Source organism: Vigna radiata, chromosome 2, assembly GCF_000741045.1.
Source record: "Vigna radiata var. radiata cultivar VC1973A chromosome 2, Vradiata_ver6, whole genome shotgun sequence".
Taxonomy (NCBI): domain Eukaryota; kingdom Viridiplantae; phylum Streptophyta; class Magnoliopsida; order Fabales; family Fabaceae; genus Vigna; species Vigna radiata.
The window spans coordinates 5103640-5127231 of NC_028352.1; the positions used below are offsets into that span (position 1 = coordinate 5103640).

General features: G+C 34.8%; 5 protein-coding genes and 1 long non-coding RNA gene across 6 annotated transcripts in view; 5 read left to right on the forward strand and 1 right to left on the reverse strand.

Moving 5' to 3' along the window:
- Window positions 1-1849, forward strand: part of LOC106778701 (2-hydroxyisoflavanone synthase-like) — a 14056-nt gene extending 12207 nt beyond the window's left edge. Inside the window, exon 3 of the mRNA XM_014666692.2 lies at window positions 1018-1849. Coding sequence (XP_014522178.1) covers window positions 1018-1674 — 657 coding nt within the window. The 3' untranslated portion in view covers window positions 1675-1849. The remainder of the gene's footprint in view (window positions 1-1017) is intronic.
- Window positions 1850-7024: 5175 nt separating this feature from the next.
- On the forward strand, window positions 7025-8546 carry LOC106755793 (pentatricopeptide repeat-containing protein At1g07740, mitochondrial). The gene has a single exon (XM_014638007.2). It carries the CDS (start codon window positions 7121-7123, stop codon window positions 8465-8467), a length of 1347 nt encoding a protein of 448 aa, XP_014493493.1. The 5' UTR covers window positions 7025-7120; the 3' UTR covers window positions 8468-8546.
- A 648-nt stretch (window positions 8547-9194) lies between these two features.
- LOC106755873 (dirigent protein 10) lies at window positions 9195-10297 on the forward strand (the record flags this gene model as incomplete). The annotated part of the gene is made up of 1 exon (XM_014638095.2): window positions 9195-10297. A coding segment is annotated over one exon (921 nt), but the record flags the coding sequence as incomplete, so codon positions are not given.
- Window positions 10298-11110: 813 nt separating this feature from the next.
- On the reverse strand, window positions 11111-12076 carry LOC106778706 (dirigent protein 9). The gene has a single exon (XM_014666697.2). The coding sequence runs from the start codon at window positions 11861-11863 to the stop codon at window positions 11111-11113; it is 753 nt and encodes a 250-aa protein (XP_014522183.1). The 5' UTR covers window positions 11864-12076.
- A 1788-nt stretch (window positions 12077-13864) lies between these two features.
- Window positions 13865-16391, forward strand: LOC106755712 (protein SODIUM POTASSIUM ROOT DEFECTIVE 3). The gene is made up of 3 exons (XM_014637920.2): window positions 13865-15119; window positions 15208-15283; window positions 15460-16391. The coding sequence occupies exons 1-3, from the start codon at window positions 14646-14648 to the stop codon at window positions 15582-15584; spliced, it is 675 nt and encodes a 224-aa protein (XP_014493406.1). The 5' UTR covers window positions 13865-14645; the 3' UTR covers window positions 15585-16391.
- Window positions 16392-20738: 4347 nt separating this feature from the next.
- On the forward strand, window positions 20739-21698 carry LOC111242778. Its single transcript, XR_002670118.1, has 2 exons — window positions 20739-20981; window positions 21553-21698. It is a non-coding gene; the product is annotated as an uncharacterized LOC111242778 (long non-coding RNA).
- Window positions 21699-23592: the final 1894 nt, after the last annotated feature.

The following is a 23592-nucleotide window of genomic DNA, read 5'->3' on the forward strand; positions in this document are numbered from 1 at the left end:
TTTATATATATATATATATATATATATATATATATATATATATATATATAATGAGTTGTGGAGTGATAGTATTCTTTTAAGAAGTATTTACATATTATCTCACCTTCAAAGTCTTCATACTTTAAGGAGAGTGTTCAAGTGAAAGAGGTAATAGGTAAGAAAAATGTTCAATAACCAAACCTATTTATTATCATAAACACACTCATTAATAGATATTTAGTTTAGTATAATATTTTTAGCTTTTCAATTATATTACATTTATCTTCAATATATTAAATATATTAACAAATTTAATATACTATTGAGTATGAGGTTTAAAATATTAAAAATAAACATATAAATATATTAAATTATTAATATATTGATTTTTAAATAGATTAACAAACTTAATATATATCATTGTAGGGAGACGATAGACACTCGTCAAAAAATACAATTGCTATGCATATATATATATATATATATATATATATATATATATATATATATATATATATATATATATATATATATATATTAATATTTGAGATACGGAATTTCTTAAATTTCTTAAAAACAAAAGAATTTGTATTTGACCATTGAATTCACGTCACATCTCAATATATAAAAATTTGAGAGATATGCTGACGTTGCTTTAAAACAAATAGTTCAATTTGACAATTATAATTCTTTTTATTTTAATATAAATTATTAATATATACTATTATATTGCTGTAATATATTAATTGTCAGTGAATAGGTTTTGTGTTATATGATATCAAATTTTAATACTTTAATTTTATTTTTCTTATACCCATTTAACAATTAACAATACTATTACTTTAATAACTTTTTATATCATTTAATAAGTTTAACTTTATTATATTTTTTAAAGCAATTAAATCAGTTGTATTTATTACTTGTAATTAATTGTTGTATAAAATTAATAATATATATGTGATTGAAAATATCACTTTGAAAGCTACGTAAACAAATAAAATGGAAGTTTGAATTTATTAATATGATTATTATTTTCAGGATTTTTTCACAGCAGCTACTGACACAACTGCTTTATCAGTAGAGTGGGCAATAGCAGAAGTGTTGAACAATCCAAAGGTGCTGCAGAAAGCTGAAGAGGAGGTGGAGAGAGTGACTGGAAACAAGAGATTAGTGTGTGAAACAGACAGTGAAAAGCTTCCTTATATCCATGGCATCATAAAAGAAACAATGAGGCTTCATCCACCAATACCAATGCTTATGAGAAGGGGAATCAAAGACTGTGTGGTTAATGGAAACATGATTCCAAAGGGTTCAATAGTTTGCCTAAACATTTGGGCTATGGGAAGGGATCCAAGTATCTGGGAGAACCCTTTGGAGTTTAAACCAGAAAGGTTTGTAGAAGGTGAAGGGAAAGATATTGATCTGAAAGGGCACCATTTTGAGTTGTTGCCATTTGGCAGTGGAAGAAGAGGGTGTCCTGGTATGCCTTTGGCCATGCGTGAATTGCCTACAATCATTGGAACACTGGTGCAGTGTTTTCAGTGGAAGATTTTTGGTTCTCAAGGTGAAATCTTGGAGCATGGAAGAGGCAAAATCAACATGGATGAACGACCAGGCTTGACTGCTCCAAGGGCTAATGATCTTATATGCATCCCTGTTGCACGATTAGATCCTACTCCTTTTCTTCAACTCTAGTTAACTATCCATGGAAATTCTCACACTATATACATACATGCATGACAGTTTGTATTTCTTCTTTCTGCGTCTGATACTGATACTGTAGTGTGTATGTATTTTGCAGTGTAATTTACGTGAGATTATTATGCTCATGACCATGCAATATGTAATATTTTCATACAATAAAGACGAAAATGAATATACAACCATGCTTATCTTCTTTTAAAAGTTTATATTATTGTATTCTTTTTAAATATATTTGTAGTATTTAGAGTTGGACAATGATAATTTAATAACTTTTTTTAACAACTTTTTGACAACAGGATACGTGTCATTATTTTATTGGTCTGTTTGAATTTATATTTAAAAAAATATTTGAAACGGACCAATCATAAACTGTCACGTATGCATTGTCAAAAAAGAGTTGTTGAAAAACTTTTTCCTTTAGATTTAGAGTTGTATGAAATTGAGTATGTAAATAATTTTTTAACAATAAATCATGTATCATTATTTTATTAATTCGTATATTTGAAACTAGTTGTAAGAAAAAAATCGTTAAAAAACTTTTTGCAATTAAGTATGTGTTCTTTTTTAGAATTTTAATATATTTTGATTATCAAATTTTAAGAATAAATAAATATAATCTTTTTAGTTTAGTTGTGTTAAATTTTTGTAATGTGTCAAACTAGATTAGGTTTTAAACTGTAGTTTAACATATTTTAACTTCAATTTTAATTTAAAAATTGTCTAATAGGTAAAAAAATAATTTAATTTAATTAAAAAACTAAATTAATTTATTTTTAAACTTGAAAGACCAAAACATAGAAACTAATTATAATTTCGTAGGTTTAGACATTACATTACAAAAGCATTTAAACTTTTTTAGAAAAAGAAAATTATATTAATAAAATATTGAGATATTGTTTTGAATTTAAAACATTAAAATTATAAATAGGTTTAATACATCTTTTAGTCCAATCTTTTGGGGTTTTTGTTCAAAATGGTCCCATCTTTAGAAAAAAGTCACTTTGGTCCCATATTTCATTAAATATTGTTCAAAATGGTCCCTATGGCAGACGGCGTTAAATTTTTAACGGTGAAGTTGCTAGCGTGGCAAACGTCTATCCACCTGTGCTCAATTTATATGACGTGGCTTTTTGACAACATTTAAAGGTAATTACAAAACCCCTAATTAAAAACAAATTAGAAAATTAGGGTAATTAAAAAACCCCAACCCTAATTGGTTTTCAATTGTCGCGATCGGAGAGAAGGCTCTGGGGTTCATCTGCTGTTTATCTATGGGTGGGCGATGCATAGAGATTCTGAGATGTGGGATGAAGCTACATGCTTTAAACCAGAGAGGTTTGATGTTGAAGGAGAAGAGAAAAAGTTGGTTGCTTTTGGGATGGGAAGAAGGGCTTGCCCAGGAGAAGCCATGGCCATGCAAAGCGTTAGCTATACTTTGGGTTTATTGATTCAATGTTTCGATTGGAAACGAGTGAATGATGAAAAAGTTCATATGAGAGAGAATAATTGGATCACTTTGTCAAGGTTAATTCCTCTTCAAGCCATGTGCAAGACCCGCCCACTCTACGCTCAACTTTCCTCAAATTAGTTCCTTTTTTTTCTTTTTCTTTCCTCAAATTATACTACACATGTAATAATTCACCCTTTACAAAATCAATGTCAAATTCTCCCTGCAATCTTGAATCTACAATATCTTTGATCTCCTTTTCAAGTAGCTCAGAATCAACCCATTGAATTATGTGAATTTTCTATTCAGATTTGGTTATAGCAGGTTGACCTGTGATTATCTCAAGCAGTACTACTCCAAAACTGAAAACATCACTTTTTGCCTTCAACCTGTTTGATCTATGGTGCCTGATGAATAGAAATTTACAACTCAATTTAAATGAAATGTTGTTGTCTTAAGACTCTTGAGTTTTGCCACCAGGGTTTGAGTCAAAATAATAACTTACTCTGGATCAAGATATCCAAGGGTGCCAGCTACCACTGTGACCATATATGGGTGTCACTTTCATTAGGGTAGATCTTTGACAACCCAAAATCAGCTAGTTTACCCCTCAAATTTTCATTCACCAAGATGTTTTGAGTCTTAACATCTCTGTGAACAATTGGCGCATTGCAGCCATGGTGCAAATACTCCAATCCTACAGTTAAAGTTTCAACTTACATTTTTGTTGCATAAAACTCTCACTTTAAAGAAAGAGGGGAGGGCAAAAGGATTCATTCCATACTTACCCTCTGCAGCATCCACTGCAATTTGAAGTCGTTGGTTCCAACTCAATATAATTTTGCTTTTGCCTGCATTTTTTTTAATCCACAAAGGAAATCACGAGTTTCAAATCAGGGAAATAAAAGAAAAGGCATCGGGTTTTGGAACAGAAAGATATAAAAGAATTGTTTTCCAGTACATACACCTGATCTTTGACTCGCGTTGCTTATCAAATTCACCATNTNATAAAAAAGTCAAAGATTGAATGAATAAATTCATGATTGGCCAATGGAAACAGATAAAAGAGCCTCATAGGGGTCTGTAAGAAAGAAAAGAAGAAAAACAACTACCTCAGTTGCCATTAAACGTGAAGATCTCTATTTCATGAGGTTTTGTTGTCCCTGTTTCTATGTTTCTATAAAAAATATTTAGGACCAAATGTTGCTTTTAAGTCGTCAATTTAGAGTTTTCCTAAATTTCGAAACTTGGTCTTTTTAATCATTATCGTATTTTAGTTTCCGAAATATTCGAGACAGAGAGGAAACTCACCAATTGGTAATGGAAACTCCTACTGAGAGCAACAAAAAGCATTCAAGTGAACTGTATAAAAGTAGTTTCTAAACAATTTCCTTGTTTAGCTTTCGAAAGAGCCTCTGNTAATATCCACAGAATTTCACACTATTCCATTTGAACTGCAATCAAAATCACTAACCTTCCAATACCTTATTTACAGAAATGGTCCAGTTCATTTTGTTGTTTTTAGATTGTCACCACTTCTAAAGCCATCTTACAATGTTGCAGAAGAGTGGTTCTTGCATCATTCACTAAATAAGTTTTATACCAAGTATGAGAATGGTGCACATTGCAGAAATCATTAGTACGAGTACAGAGTTCAAGAATTTTTTCGAAAAAAATATAAATTTGACCATCCAAATAATTTTTATTCCTCGATGTCATTTACAAAATGATTTTGATCANTATTGATGTGTGTTTGGTTTTGGTTTTGACAAGAGTATATGGATTAATTATCTCTGTGTGGCCAGTTTCCCTCCCATCCATCTTTTTAGCATCTCAAGTGCAGCTTTTGGCCTGACCACTGCATTGCATGAACCCACCTTGAGTTTCCTGCAAAATCAGAATAACATCAAAAACACATACATAACATCAAAAAGTACATCAGTAGAACAATAGTTGACCCCCCAAAAACAAACATAAACAACAGAATAGCCTTAGAAAGTGAACCCTTACCTCACCCCGTGCAATGTTGAACTACCACCTTCACGCAATGACCGCTGACTTGATCTCCAATGGCGACAAATGAATAGCAAAGCCTTCTTCTCCAATCGCGATTGACGAAACAATTAGGGGTTGGGGTTTTTCAATTACCCTAATTTTGTAATTTGTATTTAATTAGGGGTTTTTTAATTACCCTTAAATTTTGTTAAACAGCCACGTAATATAAATTGGACACAGACGGACAATATTTTGCCACGCCAGCATCTGCACTGTTAGAAATTTAACGTCGTTTGCCATAGGGACCATTTTGAACAAAATTTAATGAAATATGGGACCAAAATGAATTTTTTTCTAAAGGTGGGACCATTTTGAACAAAAGCCCCAAAAGGTGGGACCAAAAAATGTATTAAACCTTATAAATATATAGATATTTTTATTTATATATTCTTCATTTAACTTTTAATGCATCTTAAAATTTAAATTTTTATCCTATATTTTGACTTTAAATTCCTGGCCTTTTTTTTTGGCTTTAAATTCCTATAGAATGTTTCGGCTTTAATTGTGAAATCTACAGCATGCCTAACAACAATGCTTGTTTCCGTGTAGCTATTAAATTTGGACTTCTAACACAACTCAAATTTGAAAAAAAATGTTTTAGTTATTGTGTTCGTGGAAGTTTTTAATTACGATGGGACATCTAACAAACTTAAAAACTTGTCAAATGAAAAAAATTAAAAAATTAAAAACTTTTATACTTTTACAATATTTTTACACATTATTTTTTATTAATTCATTATTTAATATAGAAATAACACATATATTATATTAAAATATTATAAAAAAAATCTGTGTTAAATAAAAAATGTGCATGAGCCCAGCAACCAAAATCTAGTTACTTGACATATTCACACACATCAGACAATCATTTTTATTATTTTATTTATTTAATAATTTAAATTATATTTTAATTAAATAATTTAATTCAATATTTGGTTACCATATAAAATTGTTAAATAAATATAATAATTTACAAAAGTATATATATTGTGAGAACACTTATTATTGGTTATAGAAAATCTAATTGCACTCAAAATCCCAATTTTGCTCCTTCGATTAAGTTGGCTAATTTAGAACCAAATACTACATCACAACATGCTTCATTAAAAATATTATAAGTAAAAAATAAATAAAAATAATATATTTCAAATATGATTTTTATTTAAATTAGAAGACTTAATTTATCTATATATGTAATTATTTTAAAATTTTATCTATTTTAATAAATTTTTAAAAAATTACACAAATGTAATAAAAGAAAAATCTAATGAGATCAAGTCTGTTGTTAGAAAAATGTCAATATATAAATTGGTGAATTTAAATTGCTATCACCAAGCTATTGGTGTTTTTTAGACGTAAGTATGTAAATAGGAATAGCAACATCTAACCCAACCCTATCTATTTAACGTAAATAAGGCCCATAGTGTAAGATTGTTTACATCACTTTTTAAAATATTTTTTTTGCTGAAATTACTTAAATGTTTCAATAAATGAATTATTTGATAGAGTAATTGATTTTAAGACAAACTGAAAAGAAATAAAATTATTATTTTTATCGAAACTATATCCATTAATAACTGAAGAAGTATTAATTAAATTTAAACATGTTCATTAACTTGACCTATACATTTGTGAAGAACCTGTAGTCCAATGACTTAACTCAATGGATGAATATATATATATATATATATATATATATATATATATATATATATATATATATATATATATATATATATATATATATATATATATATATACTAATAGTAAAAATTGCAATAAAAATATATAATTATATAAGAATATACAAGCATAATGCTTGCTTCGTCACATTCTTGTTATAAAGTAAATTTCAGAAGAAATTGTCAGAACAATGTTATTCTTCTTCTTCTTTCCATGCTCAATTTGTTCACTGTGACTCTTGTTTCTGCTTGAATGATCTGTGGGAGAAGAAAAACGATTAATCCAAATCCATTACTTCATTATGCTAAGAATGGATCCCAATTCCACACCCATAAATCTCGACCCAATGAAAGACCAACTCGTCCAAAATTACGCAGGCGCATTCCCTTCGTCGCCGAAGTCAAAACAGTGGAAGACCCAGAAGAAGCCTTGTCTCTCTTTCACCGTTACAAGGAACACGGTTTCCGCCACTATTACCCTTCCTATGCTGCATTGCTCTATAAATTAGCTCGTTCTAGAATGTTCGAAGCCGTGGAAACCATTCTCGCTCACATGAAAGACACCGATTTGCAATGCAGAGAAAGCGTCTTCATTGCTCTCTTTCAATATTACGGTCCCCAAAAGGCCGTTGAACTCTTCAACAGAATGCCGCAGTTTAACTGTGTCCGCACCATTCAGTCCTTCAACGCTCTTCTCAATGTTCTAGTAGACAATGATAGGTTCGATGAGGCCAATGATGTTTTTGGTCGATCCTATGAAATGGGTTTTCGTCCAAACACCGTCACTTTCAATATAATGACTAAAGGGTGGTTGAGAAAGGGCGAGTGGGGTAAAGCATGTGAGGTGTTTGATGAAATGCTTCAGAAGAGAGTGCAACCGAGCGTCGTCACTTACAATAGTCTCATTGGGTTTTTGTGTAGAAAAGGTGATTTGGATAAAGCAATGGCCTTGCTTGAGGACATGGGTCAGAAAGGTAGACGCGCAAATGAAGTAACTTATGCTCTGTTGATGGAGGGTTTGTGTTCCTTGGAGAAGTATGATGAAGCTAAGAAGCTAATGTTTGATATGGCGTATCGTGGGTGTAAACCCCAGCCAGTGAATTTTGGTGTACTGATGAATGATCTTGGGAAGAGAGGAAAGGTTGAGGAGGTCAAGTCTTTGCTCCATGAGATGAAGAAAAGGCGGCTTAAGCCAGATGTTGTAACTTTCAACATATTGATAAATTATCTTTGCAAGGAAGGCAAAGCAGTGGAAGCTTACAAAGTTTTATTTGAGATGCAGATTGGTGGTTGTGAGCCAAATGCAGCTACATACAGGATGGTGGTTGATGGTTTGTGCCGGATAGGGGATTTTGGGATAGGTCTGAGTGTTTTGAATGCAATGCTAACAAGTAGACATTGTCCACGATCGGAAACATTTAATTGTCTGGTTGTTGGCCTTTTGAAATCTGGGAATATTGATGGTGCATGCTTTGTCCTGGAACAGATGGAGAAGAGAAAGATAGAATTTGATTTGGTGAGCTGGGAAACCATAATAAAGTTTTCCTGCAGTGAGGACAAGGGTGTCACTGAGCTTATGACTCTACTTACATCTTCGTAATCTAATATAATGCATTTTACATGGGCGAATTGTCTGTATCTTTGCAATTTTTTACATGATATCATTTGAATTCCACTGCTTCTGTCTCTCATTTATCTTCCCCTCCGTCTCATTTTCACTGATGTCCCAGGTTAATTTCCATCTTTAGAAAGTCTTTTCTTAATAATTGATTTAGAGAAGCAATTTCGTCTAGAAAAATTATGCCTCTAAATATTTAAAGATGAAATTTATAATCTCCCTCATTAGAGACAAATTATCTGTTTATAACATTAAGGATAAAAAAACTGCATTATGTCTCCATCAAAGATGGAAACGTTCCATCTTTAATACAGATGCTTCCGTTCGTAATTGGTGATAAATTACTATATTTATTTATAATCCTAACAAGCATAAAAATCATACAGTTTTATGGATGCTTTCAATTCTATTATATGATAGAAGCTAGAGTTTACTCCATTATTATTAAACGAAGACTTCAAATTTTCGTAATGCTTCAAATTTCCTATAAGAAAGATTCTCTAAATGGTTTATTTATAATGCACACTGTTTGTTTTAACTAATACATTGAGAATTTCAAAGAGATGAATGAGCTAGCTGCTCTCATCAACTACTCCGCACACATCAACTCCACCACATACATATAATTATGGTGTTTGAACTTGCATCTCTAAATTGCCTATTTATACATGTCTCTCCTCGTAGCTCTATTATCATATCATCAAATTAACCAATCTTTCTAAAATCTCTTTCCACGAGCATGAACATGACAATGCCCCTGAAAGCAATGCTTTTGGTAGCACTTACATTTCTTGCAATCACGTGCACTACTTCAACTCGAATCCTGGAAGAAGTAGAAGAAACACCACAACAACCAAACACTGCCCAATCCCCAGTTTCATCCATTGTCCCTCCACTTGTACCTATAACCCCTGTTCCGCCACCAATAAACGCCGTTGACCATCACCACACACTCTCATTTTTCATGCACGACATTCTCGGAGGCTCCAACCCCTCAGCTCGAGCTGTAACGGGCGTTGTTACGAATCCAGCTCTGAACGCTCAAGTGGCATTCGCTAAGCCAAACGGTGCAAACCTTCCTCTCAACGGCGGCCTTCCCCAGAACAACAACAATGGCGGAATTCTTAACAACAACAACCTTCCCTTCCTCACCGGACTGGGCGGTACCACAGGGAACGTCTTCAACAACAATGGCAACAACTTTGGCAACGGAGGGATTGGTTTCCCGGTAACCAACACGAATCAGCTCCCAGAAGGAATGACTCTGCAAAAGATAATGTTTGGAACAATGATTGTGTTTGATGATGAACTGACGGAAGGACAGGAATTGGGTTCAGGTTTGGTGGGAAAAGCACAAGGCTTTTATATAGCCAGCTCTGTGGATGGAACAAGCCAGACAATGGCTTTCACTGCCAAGTTTGAAGAGAATGGTTACGTCGACAGTCTCAGCTTCTTTGGTGTCCATCGAACGCAAGTCTCTGAGTCCCACATCGCCATCATTGGAGGAACCGGAAAGTATCTGAACGCAGAAGGGTATGCCATCATAAAAACTTTTCCGGTTAGCGGTCAGCAACACAATACCGATGGAGTTGAGACTCTGTTGCAGCTCACTGCATATCTTGCTTATTAGCCTCCTCTCACTCATTCTTCTTTTAAACTTACAATCACTGCAACCTTGTCTGTATTTCCTGTGTGAGAGCATATTGTGCTTTTCAAAAACCAATGTTCACGAATTACACTGTTAAATGTTATTTTCCCTTCACAATTTCTATTGTTCTCTACTATAATACTTTCTTAATTTTGTCAATCAGATAACTCCTCTCAGGATCATGATTTCTTCTTGCATTTCACAAGTATATGCAGAACACTACAACCATTATCCAACAGTTCAATTTGTTTATATGATATATTTTATTATTTAATGCATAATGATTCCTATTTTTCATGGTTAGGAACAGAACAGGTGTGCGACATAAACTGAATGGTGCAATACACAAAGAAAGAAAAAGTTTACAAAAGGTGTTATAAATATTATGCGTAAAAGTTAACACTCCTTAATAAATGTTCATTTTAAGAAGTTGGAAAAGAAGAATTAACCTAGAGTGTTCGATTGAAAATGAGGTTTGGCCTTCAATGCAGTTCAGTCATTTTGAGAATTTACTGGTAGGCTTTACCTCTTCTCTGGCACCGTTTTCTACTCTCTCCAGTTCCCCAGCAAGAAAAATTCCTATCAACTGAAACCATGCAATTAGAACAGTCTAGAAAACACGTCTTTAACACAAAAAAGTCAAAGCAGAATAATTAATAAATTTCCTTGAGTTCATCTGATGGTTAAGAGATTAAAAGCTAAAAATGTTTCTCAAAACTGCACATTTGGAATCGCATTTAGTCATCGAACATACCATCAAAATTACCTGCATCGAACTTGCAGGGTAGAGAGCTTGAAATATTTGTTTTGAATGATTTTAAAAGGTAGAATTTTAAGTACGGAACCATTTGAGAACACTTGAAAATTTGGATATCCAACCATTTGATAATATACTTCTATTTATGTATAAAAAAGGTTTTGCTCCTTTAACTACAAAGAATATGTAATCCTCCATGCTATTTGCTATAATCTACTATCTAGGCTATGTATACAGTAATTTGAAGAAGTGTTTCCAACCCATTTGTGGTATGCTGTTGAGTTGAAGGCAGTGTTTCAATTTTGGCATACCCTTTTGCATTATCATATTTTCCAGTTCCTCCAACTACAGCAATATGAGACTCCTTTGTAGCTGTCCTGTGCACACCAAAGAAGCTAACAGCATCCTCCTCATCATCACCCTCACCACCAAACACGACCGTAAATGCCATGGTTCGGCTACTTCCATCCAATGAGCTAGTCAAATGAAATCCCTGTGCTTTACCAATAACCTCTGACCCAAACTCATGCCCTTGCGTAATTTCATCGTCAATAACCGTTATTCTTCCGAACAAAAACTTGTCTGGTGATGCTCCTAGTGGATTCCTATCAATAACAACCTTGTTTTTGTCAATGTTTTTTATGAACATGGTGGTGCTGGAATGTGTAGGATAAGTGGCAGTGCTTGTATCAACTAATGGTATGGCACCTTTAAAGGGGAAGATCCTGTTGTTGGGTTTTGAGAACGGAAGTTTAGCTGTCTGAGTGTCTACAATGGTGCCAGCAACGATTCTTTCTGAAGGGGTTGATCCACCAATGATGTCATGCATGAAGAAAGTTACTGTAGGGGCTTGAGCATCCCCCTCAGTGACCATATCTGTTTTGGCAGGCCTTAGGGTGATGGGAAAGACGAAGAGATGAAGTACTAGTATGGTTTTCAGGGAAAAATATGTGAAGGTGAGCTTTTTGGCCATTTTTCTTTTTCTGTAAACTGTGATTAATATATCTTGGCGTTGAATAATGGTGCGGTTGGTTGCTTTGAAGAAGGATGAAGTTGTAATAAGATTATAGTAGTAGTTTTATAGGAAGATTTGGATTGCATAAAGGGCAGATAAAAGATTGCATGCAGTGAGCTTAAAAAATTGAGGTATTGGAGTTGTTGCCTTTACTGAATCAGATGTGGGAAGTGGAGTTGCTCAGTAACTCTATCCTATTACAGTTTCATTTGACCAAGTGGTAGTGATTCCCAACTAATAGTTGATAAAACCAATTTTGTGTTCATTTGACCAAGGTAACGGAACTGCCAATCCAGGCTTTTTACCATCACTTTTTTTTTAATGTTTTGCACGTCAACAAACTATCTAGCTAGCTGCTTGAATGAAATTAAGAGCTGTAACCATTGCTTCCAAACCATGAAAAGTCTGTGTACACAAAGAACACGAAGCAACCAGCCCACAACCTGAATAATACTTTGATTGTCTTCTTCTCTCCAAGCTTTCTTAATTTACTGATTTTTTTTATAAGGATTAAGGTAAATGGTGATTAAAGGTATTGGGCTTTGATTAAGGTTTCACTAATCTCAAGCCTATGTCAAAAATTATAAATATAGGTCAAAGGTAATGTTTTTGGTTGGCGTGGGCCCAAGATTAGTGATATCTTAATCCCGGCCCAATCTTGACCATTACCCTTAATCATGATTTACCTTAATCTTTGTAATTTCGGCTTGGTCATCCTTGGTCGTCCTTGTTGGTCTTCTAGGGATTTTGGAGTAATCATCCGGGCTTGGAGCACATGTGGTCGACCGCCCGACCATACATTATACTATACGACCATTTGGTCGGACAACCATACAGTACACTAGGCCCTCCAAGCCTTAGTCAGCACAGTTGACGTTGGGCTTAAAGGGTGGTGGTTGGTCTTTTGAATGTCAGTTGTCCCTTATCATCGCTCTTTTGAATTCGGCGTTTGGGCTAGAAAACATGTGTCGGCGGGAGCCTACGCGGCTTCTCTCTCGGGTAGTGAGAACGTCGCTTGATCTGGGCCGTTGATCGTGGTGGATCTCAACGACTATTATTACGTGACGATTTTCAAAAAAATTTCTATAAATAGGGGTGGTCATGTTCACCTCTTACTCTATCTCTTTCTTTACCATATGGGGGTTGGGCTTCCTATGATGTCAGCCTTTTTACCTTCGAATACGATACTAGTGAGGATCTTCAATGGTGGGTCGACCGGTCATACATAGCGTGAGACGTGGAGGACGCTCATTTGTTTTGTCTTGGAGTGAGTCACCCAAACGAGCGGGTTTTTCACAAGAAGGGGTCTAGTCCCAAGAATTTCTTCTTTCTATACACCTACATGTTTAACCAGATGTTCGTTCGGTTGCCATTTATAACCTTCTTCGTGAGCTGAACATTATCGCTTAGAAACGATAAATAATTGACATTTAATTAGAATGATAAATGTAATTAATTGGTAAATAATAAGATAATAAAAGTAATTAATAGATAATTAATAAAAATAATGGATCATTAAAAATTTATTACAAAATCTATAAATACAAATTCCACATCAAGGTAGTAGATTAAATTTTCACGATTCTTTTATTATAGAATCATTGAGAAAAAAAAATTACTTATTTAAATGTGAGATGTTTTTGCAAGTAAAAATAAGAAATCACCTTAACAGAAAGACCTTGCCTCGATCCCATGAAAGAGTTAAAAACAAAAATATTTAAAATAAAACACACACTACAACTAATCAATTAAGGGGAATGTATTGTTCTTTTGGAAATCCTTGAATATGTACCACTCCAACTCATATTTACAAGGTTATAATGTATTAATATGCATCATAGAGATGGAGAAAATAGACGGGGAGGAAGAAGAAACCTCACTTTCCAACTCAAGAATTAATTTTAGTCTACAAGTCCCACATCGTCTAAAATATTAGACAAACCAGTCTATATAAAACGTCTTACAGACAAGTTCGTTCGCCGAGCTGGGTAACGTCAGCTTGTGACCCGAGTGGGGGTATCATGGTGATGGAACAAGGTTTAGGCTTCACCAAGTTGGTATGGAAGCTGCATGATGCTGCTTGCCCACTCCAAGTTAGGAGTTGAGCTATGGAATCCTTGCGAAGGCTAGGGTTTCTTGGTTCCTGGACTGGAGGGCACAGCGTGAGGCTGGTTTCACAGAGCAGCGACAACCTCCGGCTCTTGACAGTGGAGGGATCACAGGCAGCTGCACCTCCACACCACATAGCTTGGTGAGCCATCTCTTGAACCATCACTTTTTTTATGATGTTATGCAATCCACTGCTTCCAAAGCATGAAAAAAGTATGTGTATACAAAGAACACAAAGCAACCAGCCCACATATTGTAGAACAGAACACACTGAAAAAACAATCATGTCTCAATAATACTTGTCTTCTTCTCTCCAAACTTTCTTAATTTGACAGCCACTACTATTCATATCACACCAAATATGAATACATTTCTTATACCAAATAACTCAACCACCAAAAAAGAGAATAAAGGAAAGTAAAATAGAGTATTGAAAATCTAGATTAATCTCATAATTTCTTGGTGGGACCAAATGCATCACCTATAATTTCCTTTCCTTACTGTCTCTGCCTTTTCTTAGCTTCAGCTACTAGTACTACCTACTGCTTATCCATTGCTCCAACTTATTCTCTCTACTTTATATGTTTAGACCTCGCCACTGCCAAACAAATTAACCAATATACTCGTTACTATGTCCACAAAAACCATGAAAATTATGAAAGGAATTGATTTGCTATGTTCTTCCTCAGCTTCCACAGCTGTAACTTCTAGCATGCACCATCGTTCTACGGTGCGTGGAAGAACAAAAAGCTACGACCATGATGGAAGGAAAAGCCAACTCTGTGTACCTTGTTCATCCCAATTGCCCTTAACTCCTAAGCCTCACTTGGAGAAGCACAGAAAGAGCTCGGCTGATAAGGCTAACAGTGACACGCGTAGAAAAAGTTCTGTTGATGTTAATGACCTATATACTCATGCCAGTGCTGAGCGTTCATCCAGAAGATATCTCCTTGCTGACGCGCCATTCGTTGAGTGGGTATCAGAGTCTAATAAATTCACACAAATGGTTCCTTCTCGACATGATGTCGAAGACAAGACCATGGTTATAAAAAGAAACCATGCTCCTACTCTTCGCTCCTCTTCTTCAGCTCGCTCCAAGGACCAGGTTTTTCTTTTCTTTTCTTTTCAACCTTTGTTTCTTTTTTCTCAAAATGATACTTACCAGTTACCACTTTTTCTGAAACCTTTATCAGGTTGTGGTTTTGAGGGTGTCATTGCACTGCAAGGCCTGCGAAGGGAAAATTAGAAAACATATTTCAAAAATGGAAGGTGAGTCTGGTTTATACATACTTAGTTTTGGAGTTTACATAGCAGTATAGTTGAATTTTATGTTCTTTGTAAACATTAAAGTTTGATGTTTATGCTAATGCTACCATAATCATTTATATAAACTAATCTTGCATGAAAGAAAGGTGATTTGTTGAGAATATTATATGGGTTTGTAGGAGTGACATCATTCAGCATAGAAATGGAGACAAAGAAAGTGACGATAATCGGAGACGTGACACCAATGGGGGTACTGGCGAGTGTATCCAAGGTGAAGAATGCACAACTTTGGCCATCTCTCTAGACTTGAATCTGATACACCTTTGTGGTGTGCGTGTTTGTATGATTAGAATTTGGATAACCTGTGAAGCACTCGAAAGTGTGTTGTAAATGAACATTTTTCACTTAGTTGTTTACTTCTTGTGGTGAGTGAAGTGGTACAACTGACAATTCTTAATTGGTCATCTGGTGTGTTTCACCACCAAATGTTTTCTCTTCCTCACTGCAGCCTATATCAAAACACAGACCTGGCAAACTTTTGAAAGAAGAAAAGGGTAACGTGTATTATTAGCTTTAAAATGTAGCCGTGCGCCTAAGACCCACATTATCTTGTTAGTGCTGGTGGGGTTAACTAGTATATAAAAACGAAGTAAGTATATGTGTTGGTAGAAAATAAAGAAATTGAAAATAAGTGTGATTGCAAACCATTTTGAAGCTGAAGAAGCTCATTCAGTATATAACGAGAGAAGGACTTATGAGAAACCTTGAGGCTAAGCACTTGAAAAGCAATAATGGGTATACATTTCTCCAAGCACTTGGAATGCACTTTGTTGGGGATACAAGTAACAGGGTAATGCATGCCAGACAGTGGTAGCAGAGAGCACTCAAGACCAGGCTGGTCTGTTTGGAAGCATTCTCTTGGGAAAACTAATGGTTATAAGGTTTTCTTTTTGAGCTTCTGAAGGAACTTAGAGTTGGTTAATGTGACATGACGGCGGTCCCATTGTTGAAGAGTTCGGTTTGCTTTAGTTGTTTTTGTGAACATTGTACATTCTACATTCTCTACAAGTAACCTAATCATGAGACCATAGTCCACTTTTATGGTTGCCTAGTCCTGCTCAAATATGACGTGGTCGGTGTTCTATCTTCCTTTTGCTTTATCTACTTTCTCAAACCAATTCATCAGACAAAAGGTGGCACCAGAATTCTATTTATCACTAGTTTTACTTTCCTCTTGGAGTTGTTTCTTTGCTTTAATTTGTTTGACTTAAACCTCGGACATATGGAAAAAGAAAATACCATAAGAAGTTGAAAAGCCATGCGCAGGCACACATGTAGTTATTGATTTACTCTTTTTACAACTTTTTTGAAGAAAAAAAATGATGTTATGATGCTTCCATCTAATAAATAACCATTAATTTCTGAACATTATATTTCGCTATAAACCAGAGCATGGATACGGTTATGATGCTTTGAGGCTACTTAATTGTTGTGAACTCTTTTTTTTTTCTTTACTATTTGGAGTTAGATTCAGGGAAAAACAATTGGATTGACTAGCCCATGTGATTGGCATTCTTGTGAAAATTGAGGTTCAACTCAATCTATTTTTAATGGGATGAATTCACTAAGAGTCTAATTTAAGAAGGTTGTATTTCATTATCAAAAATTTCTTAAATAATGATTAATTTTAATGATTATATATATATATATATATATATATATATATATATATATATATATATATATCATTAGTAACTAACTATTCTATATATTAAAATTGATCATTATTTATGAATTTTTTTTATTGTGTCTGTTCTTTTTCTTTCACCTTCTTTAAATTCTTTTTATTTCAATGAAGATTATTTTTGAAAAGCAAATTGACGTTTTATTTATAGTAATAATGGATAATGATTGTAATTACTTATTTTATCATATATTTTTCAAAGTTTTTTATTTTATTTTTTACAATAAACTACCCTTATTTGTTTTTTGTGAAAATAAGTTGACTTCACGACTGAATAAATTATTATTATTATTTTCACATTTTTGTGTTCAAAATGAGAGTTTGAACACTTGGTATATAAAGTTAGATACATTGAAGAATAATTTAGTTACTTAAAAATCATACGAAAAAGGTAATTCAACTTTTGAAATCACTCAAGAAGTGGTTGATGTTATTAAGCAAACTTCTAAAAAAAGCTTATACTAGTTATGTCATTTTCCTTCAACTAGATATCAAATTCGTTGAACTAAAAATCATTTTATAGACATTGGATCAAATGAAGGTTTTATTAGGAGAGGAGCAACTTTTGCATTTTGAGAAGTTTTTATTAAATTGTAAAGATCGAAGATTATCAAAATACTTCTAATTATTAATATAATATAAAATGATAATGGTTAATGTTTTATTTAATTAAAGTAAAATGAATTTATTTTTATTTATAATATTATTTATTAAGAAAATTTTATTTATTATATAACAAAATGCTTCAACAATGCATACAAAGCTTAAAAAAAGTTTCAATTTTACATTAAAATGTACCACTTTGGTTGTCGTGATGCACCACAATCCCCCACCTTCTCAACCAACCAGCTGGCCAAAATGTTAAAGGTGAATGAGTGTTTCTCCCTGCACCTCCTTCGTCTTGTCCTGCACCTCACCAAAGTTTTTTAATTCCTACTGTACCCCTACCCTTCTAAACCTCTTCCTTCCTATTTTGTTTTTCTATAAAAAGTTGGAAACCTGCCGCAACTCACACTTCTACAAGAACCCTACACCCATTTTTTTATTGTATCCCTTTCCTGTCTACTCTGCTCTCCTCCGGTGGTGGTAAGACAAAATTTTTAAAGTGCACTGTTGTTGTGGAGTGCTGTTAGCATTGTTTGTGGTACCACTTCTTTGCGATTTTTTTGACGTGTCGTAGATCTGTTTCTTGATCTGTGTGATTGCATATTGTTGAAATGGGATCGGTTCAGTGTGCGTATTGTACCGGTGGGAGGTGTGTGGGAAAGGATCGGCGGGAGTTGTGCGAATGGGGAGCGGGTGTCGCAGATCGAACCGCAAGCTCTGCCGCTATTTGAACGGCGTATGGGTTTCGGGGGGTGTATTGTCGAACCGCAACTAGCTTTGCGGTTAACGCCTGCCGCAGCTGGATCTGCGGTTAGTAGTCACCGCATATCGAAATGCGGTTTAGGTGCCACCGCATCTTGATCTACGGTTAGAAATCCTTATTGACCGCATATTGAAATGCGGTTTGTAACGGTTTGTAATGAATTAAAAAAAAAAAGTGAAACCCATGATAAAGAAAGAAAAGTAAGAAAAGAAAAATCATTATGCATTATGAAGAGAGACCATGGAAAGAGATAGAGAAACAAAACAAACGGCATGGAGAAGAAGAAAGATTCAATTAATCAACATCAACTTTAAATAATGAATTTAATATAAAGTCCAATTATTTGAACCACTAATAGTGTACAATATTAATATTAATTAAATATGATATTATTGAAGTGGAAAAACATACAAATGGATTAAATAATTATTAATCGTAGAACAGCGGCAACCGCAAGACCAAATGCGGTTAAACGAAAAATGAATTGCGATTTGATCTTGTCGCAACTCGAAATGTGGCGACAATAACCGCTACACGAAATGCGGTTACAAATAATGAATTGGTAATAAGTGAACAAATTATTCAGAGTATAAGAAGAACGAAGGGGGTGCATCTCTTAGATTTATAGGGTTATTGGTAATTAGGGGTGTAATGATTAATACTACTTTGATTTTTATTAAATTAGGGATAAAAATGTAATTTTGGAGGTGCAGGGAGAAAGCAGTGAGGTGTAGGGAGAAACACTCAAGGTGAATCAATGTGAACAATCTTAGCCCTACTAGCAAATGCCTCTAGCTTCCTGGTGACACGGTCATCAAACCTCCACTAGTACAAAAATCATATTTTATGACGTACAAAAACGAGCTATGACGTATGTCGCAACCATCACCAGAACCACCGACTACGGCGCCTTCTCTCATCCTTTCTGCAACGGCCAAGGGTTGATGGTGTGCCTTGCTAGCGTTGTCGCCACCATCCGACAACTGTTGTGCCATCCGTTTAGCCACCGTGAGCAACCCAACATTTCAGACCAGGACATCGTCAGCGCCACCGGTCATGACCCAAGGTCACTGCCAGTCATCGCCGGTCACCCTTACTGCCACAACTAAACCTTCCTCTATCTCCAAAACCTCAATGCCACAGCCACAAGACGAACTTTAGGGATTATACACGATGGGTTCTCTGTGTTTTTTTGTTGTTTCTTTGCAGGTTCGATTGAAAGCAAAGATGGTTTGGTGAAGAAGAAAACCAAATGATTGGGTTAAAGGAAATGTTCATGGTATGGAATGATTCGGTTCTGTGATTCCAGCGTGCGTATCAGTGTCGACCACAGAAAGAATGTCAAGAAGTCTATAAAAAAAGAAATAACTCTAATGAATGTGAACATAGATAATTTTACTCAATATCAATTTCAAACAATTTTCTCCAATATTCATATAAAAAAATGGATTGATTTTAGAAATTGCGTCATAATATGTTTAGGCTATCATGACGTAAATTTTTGTTACGTCATAAAATGTGCAGATCTATTATAACGTACAAAACTATGTACGTCATAGCTCGTTTTTGTACGTCATAAAATATAATTTTTGTACTCACCCCAAAGGCAAGCAAAAAATCACTTTTATCAACGACATAGTTGGCATAAGTACAATGAGTGTCACTATTTTATTGATTCGTATATTTAAAACATATCAATCATAAGCTGTCACATAAGCGGTTGTAAAAAAATTGTCAAAAAAAAAGTTGTTAAAGATACATTTCCCTTGACATAAACAGTATCATGCATCTCCAACATTTAAAGGGAATGTTCGTGACCCATGGAGAAAGTTCTAAGGCCTATTAAAGTGCCAACAACAAGAATCCGAGTGAGTTCCACATATCGTTTCAGCTCGGCGCTGGAGTTCGAAGAACCAACTCCCACATACAAAACGAGCTTTTGGGCCTCCAATATGAGTTTGACAATCTGTTCCAACTGGGCATCGCTGGGGGGCTTGGGCAGTCTGGCGGTGTACCTGGGAAGCTTATTGGGAAGGTCCCAATTAAGAACTGTCAGTTACAAAACTATGTACGTCATAGTTCGTTTTTTAACGTCATAAAATATGATTTTTGTACTAGTGAAGAAAGAATGCCAAGAAATTTATAAAAAAATAAATAACTCTAATGAATGTGAACATAGATAATTTTACTCACTACAGGAAAGACGCGAATTACCGAGGGCATATTACCGAAGGCTTGGAAGTCATCGGTATTGGGATGATTACCGAAGGCTTTTGAGCCGTCGGTAACTTTCTTAGTGACTTAAATCCCAAATTGGGGTTTTTGTTCCCGATTTCATTTTCACTTTCGTCGCTTTCTTCGATTTCTTGACAGACTTCCCTCCCTTTCTTCACGCTCTTCCCTCCTTTTCTTCACGGTGCCTCATTTTCTCCGTTAGTCACTGGTGGAGGTCCTTCACGGTGCGTGCTGGTGCTGGNTCGTCGTGGGTTNGTTGCTGCNTTCAGGGGTTGTGGTGTCGAGGTTGAGGAACTTCGTTGGAGGGGCTGGTGGTGTCGTTCTCGTGCTCGTCAACGGCTATCTTGGTTGAGGTAAGTTTCACAGAATTTCATTCAGATTATCATGTTCATCAACCTAGAACCCTAAAGAAAGCAAANTNTTGCCCCTGATTTTGCTTTAAGGGTTCAGAGTAATGTTCACATTATCATGTNCATCAATGTCTTTAGATTTCGTAAGCCATTATGACGATGACTATTGGGACTGAACGAGCCATTGTGAAAGGGATAGTCAGAGTATAATTTTAGACACCTGGGAAAGGGATAGTCAGAGTAACGAGGCCTAATATACCCATTGGTTTTTGGATTTAGGGTTTACCGTAGAAGGGGTTAGTTTCTAACGTGACCAACAGAGGTTTGAAGTTTTATTAGTAGAGATACTCACCTTTTTGAGGGAAAAATGGTTGAAACCTGTTGAGAGAGAAAAAAGAGTTGAAAGCTGAAATAGGATAAACAGAATGTATGCTATATGATCTGAATATTAGATTCTAATTTTGGACTCGAAGGAAAACCGAAAGTAGAGAAAGTTTGAATTGTGTATTTTTTTTATGTGTTTGTGTTTAAGATTAATGTCTTTTGTTTGGTTTTGTTTTTGCTGGGTATTTAGGTTGATGGTAGAAACAAGAAAAAGGGTGGATTTCAGGTGGGGAAGAGAAAAGTGAAGGTCAAGTTGACTGCCCTTTGCTAAAGCTAAGGCTGCCCAGGCAATGGAGCTTGACAACTGAGGTTTTACATTTGCAGTTTTCTACAATGTATTGNAATTGTTGGATGACAGTGTTGTTTTAAGGTTTAATAATACTTTGTTCTGTTCTGTTCTCTTCAGCTATGCATATAACTATGATAGTGTAAGGTGTATATTATGTGACAAATTATGTTCTAATATTATTGTCTCTCTTTTACAAATTTTTAGTCCAATCAATTGCTTGCTTCAACTTCTAAATCTTTTAATTGATTGATACGATTTTATACTTATGTCTTCTCTATATTGTGCTCGCTATGTCTGTCTTGCAAGTAATTTGTTGAGATGAAGAGAGTTTGGCATTTTGTTTGNAAAGATAGAAGCAACAATGAAGATCCAATTAGCATACCTCCAGGCTGAACATGCTTTCCTGCATAAGAATATCCAGGAAGCATTAGATTTAAGGAAATCTTGAAAAATTTGTTTCTAACATTATATTACAAGAGAATATGCAATTAAACACCATTTTAATGGAAAATAATATGAAGATTTAAACTCTTACCTAAGGCCATAACAACCGCATAAGGATCCCTGGTAGCTATCTCAGAAACAATTTCAAGAGCATGCCTCACAACAACTGGATCAGCAAATGAAATCCTGCATTCAACTTTGCTTAGTTTTGAGAACTGAACACCGGAACTAATGGAAGAATGCAAAAGAGAATAATAAAGCAAACAAAGTTGCTCAAAGAGAGGTCATGAACTATTTGTTCAACAAAGTTGTGCTTGTAGGAGTAACTTACCCTTGTACAGCATAATGCAGAAATCCTGGATTTCCAGGATCCAGAGGGAGCCTTCTCAAAGCACTTAAGGCAGCATATTATAGATTGCTTCGGATGATAGACTATATGATCAAGCACATAACACGTCAGAAACATAGTATAATACCATTGAAGTGTCTTCATATAATAACTTAAGTTTTTTGGGACCATTGGTCTGTGACAAGGTATCAAAGCCTCTATGACCAAGAGATCTAGAGTTTGATCTTTGTCAGATATCAATCTAATAAATAGTTGAATATCAGCACTAGGGATGTGGTCTTAATAGTGTAANAGAGAGTTATTCTCGTTTCGGTGAGCTGATTGCCTATCTGCCACATNAGCATAGTAAGTTAGTTCAATATATGATATGATATTGAAAAGAGTAAGTTTGGGAGAAGAAGTAAATAAAAGAGGTAGTCCCTCTAATTACCTCTTAGAAGTGTATACAATATAGTAATAATAATTATAATGATAGACAGTGTTTGTGGTTGAAATAAAATTGTGAATGATGTATAAATATGAAGTATATATAAAAGATAATGTATATGGTGTGGAATGCAAGGACAGAAGAAACGTTGGAGATTGAAAGGAGTGGTAGAAGTGTGCGCAGAGTATATCAGTTGTTAATTTTTATGGATCTTTATGTTTGTTTCAAACTTACAACCTTATGTGTTTGNCTGCCTACTCCTGCAATATTGCATTCCATTCTAAAATTATCTATTCACTNTTCACTCCATATATAATACATTCCAATAATTAATACATGGTAAAAATTCATTCTTATATGCTTAATTATTTATTACTAAATAAAGTCAGAATTATTTTTTCATAATATAATTCCATTACATTCATCTTTATATTTAATATGTTTTCATACAGGAGCCTTCACGTCCTNACAAGGGCAAGACGGTAAAAAAGGCTAGGAACACGAAGTACGTTGTTAGAGTTCCTAAGGAGATACCATTCTCCAATGCCAGAGCTCGACCAGATGTTGGATCCTCACGTCGACCACCACCCTCTTCTACGGCGCCCACACCTTCTGTCGGGCCCACACCTTCTACTATAGGGCCCACTCCTTCTACTATAGGGCCCACTCCTTCAGTTGTAGGGCTCACACCTCCTACTGTAGTGCCTACTCCTTCAGTGGT

Bases quoted from the DNA above. Each gene is read 5' to 3' on its own strand.
- LOC106755793 (XM_014638007.2), top strand. From the start codon at position 7,121: ATGATCTGTGGGAGAAGAAAAACGATTAATCCAAATCCATTACTTCAT.
- LOC106778706 (XM_014666697.2), bottom strand. From the start codon at position 11,863: ATGGCCAAAAAGCTCACCTTCACATATTTTTCCCTGAAAACCATACTA.
- LOC106755712 (XM_014637920.2), top strand. From the start codon at position 14,646: ATGTCCACAAAAACCATGAAAATTATGAAAGGAATTGATTTGCTATGT. The intron at 15,120-15,207 runs GTTTTTCTTTTC...AACCTTTATCAG, and splicing joins CAGCTCGCTCCAAGGACCAG to GTTGTGGTTTTGAGGGTGTC. The intron at 15,284-15,459 runs GTGAGTCTGGTT...ATGGGTTTGTAG, and splicing joins ACATATTTCAAAAATGGAAG to GAGTGACATCATTCAGCATA.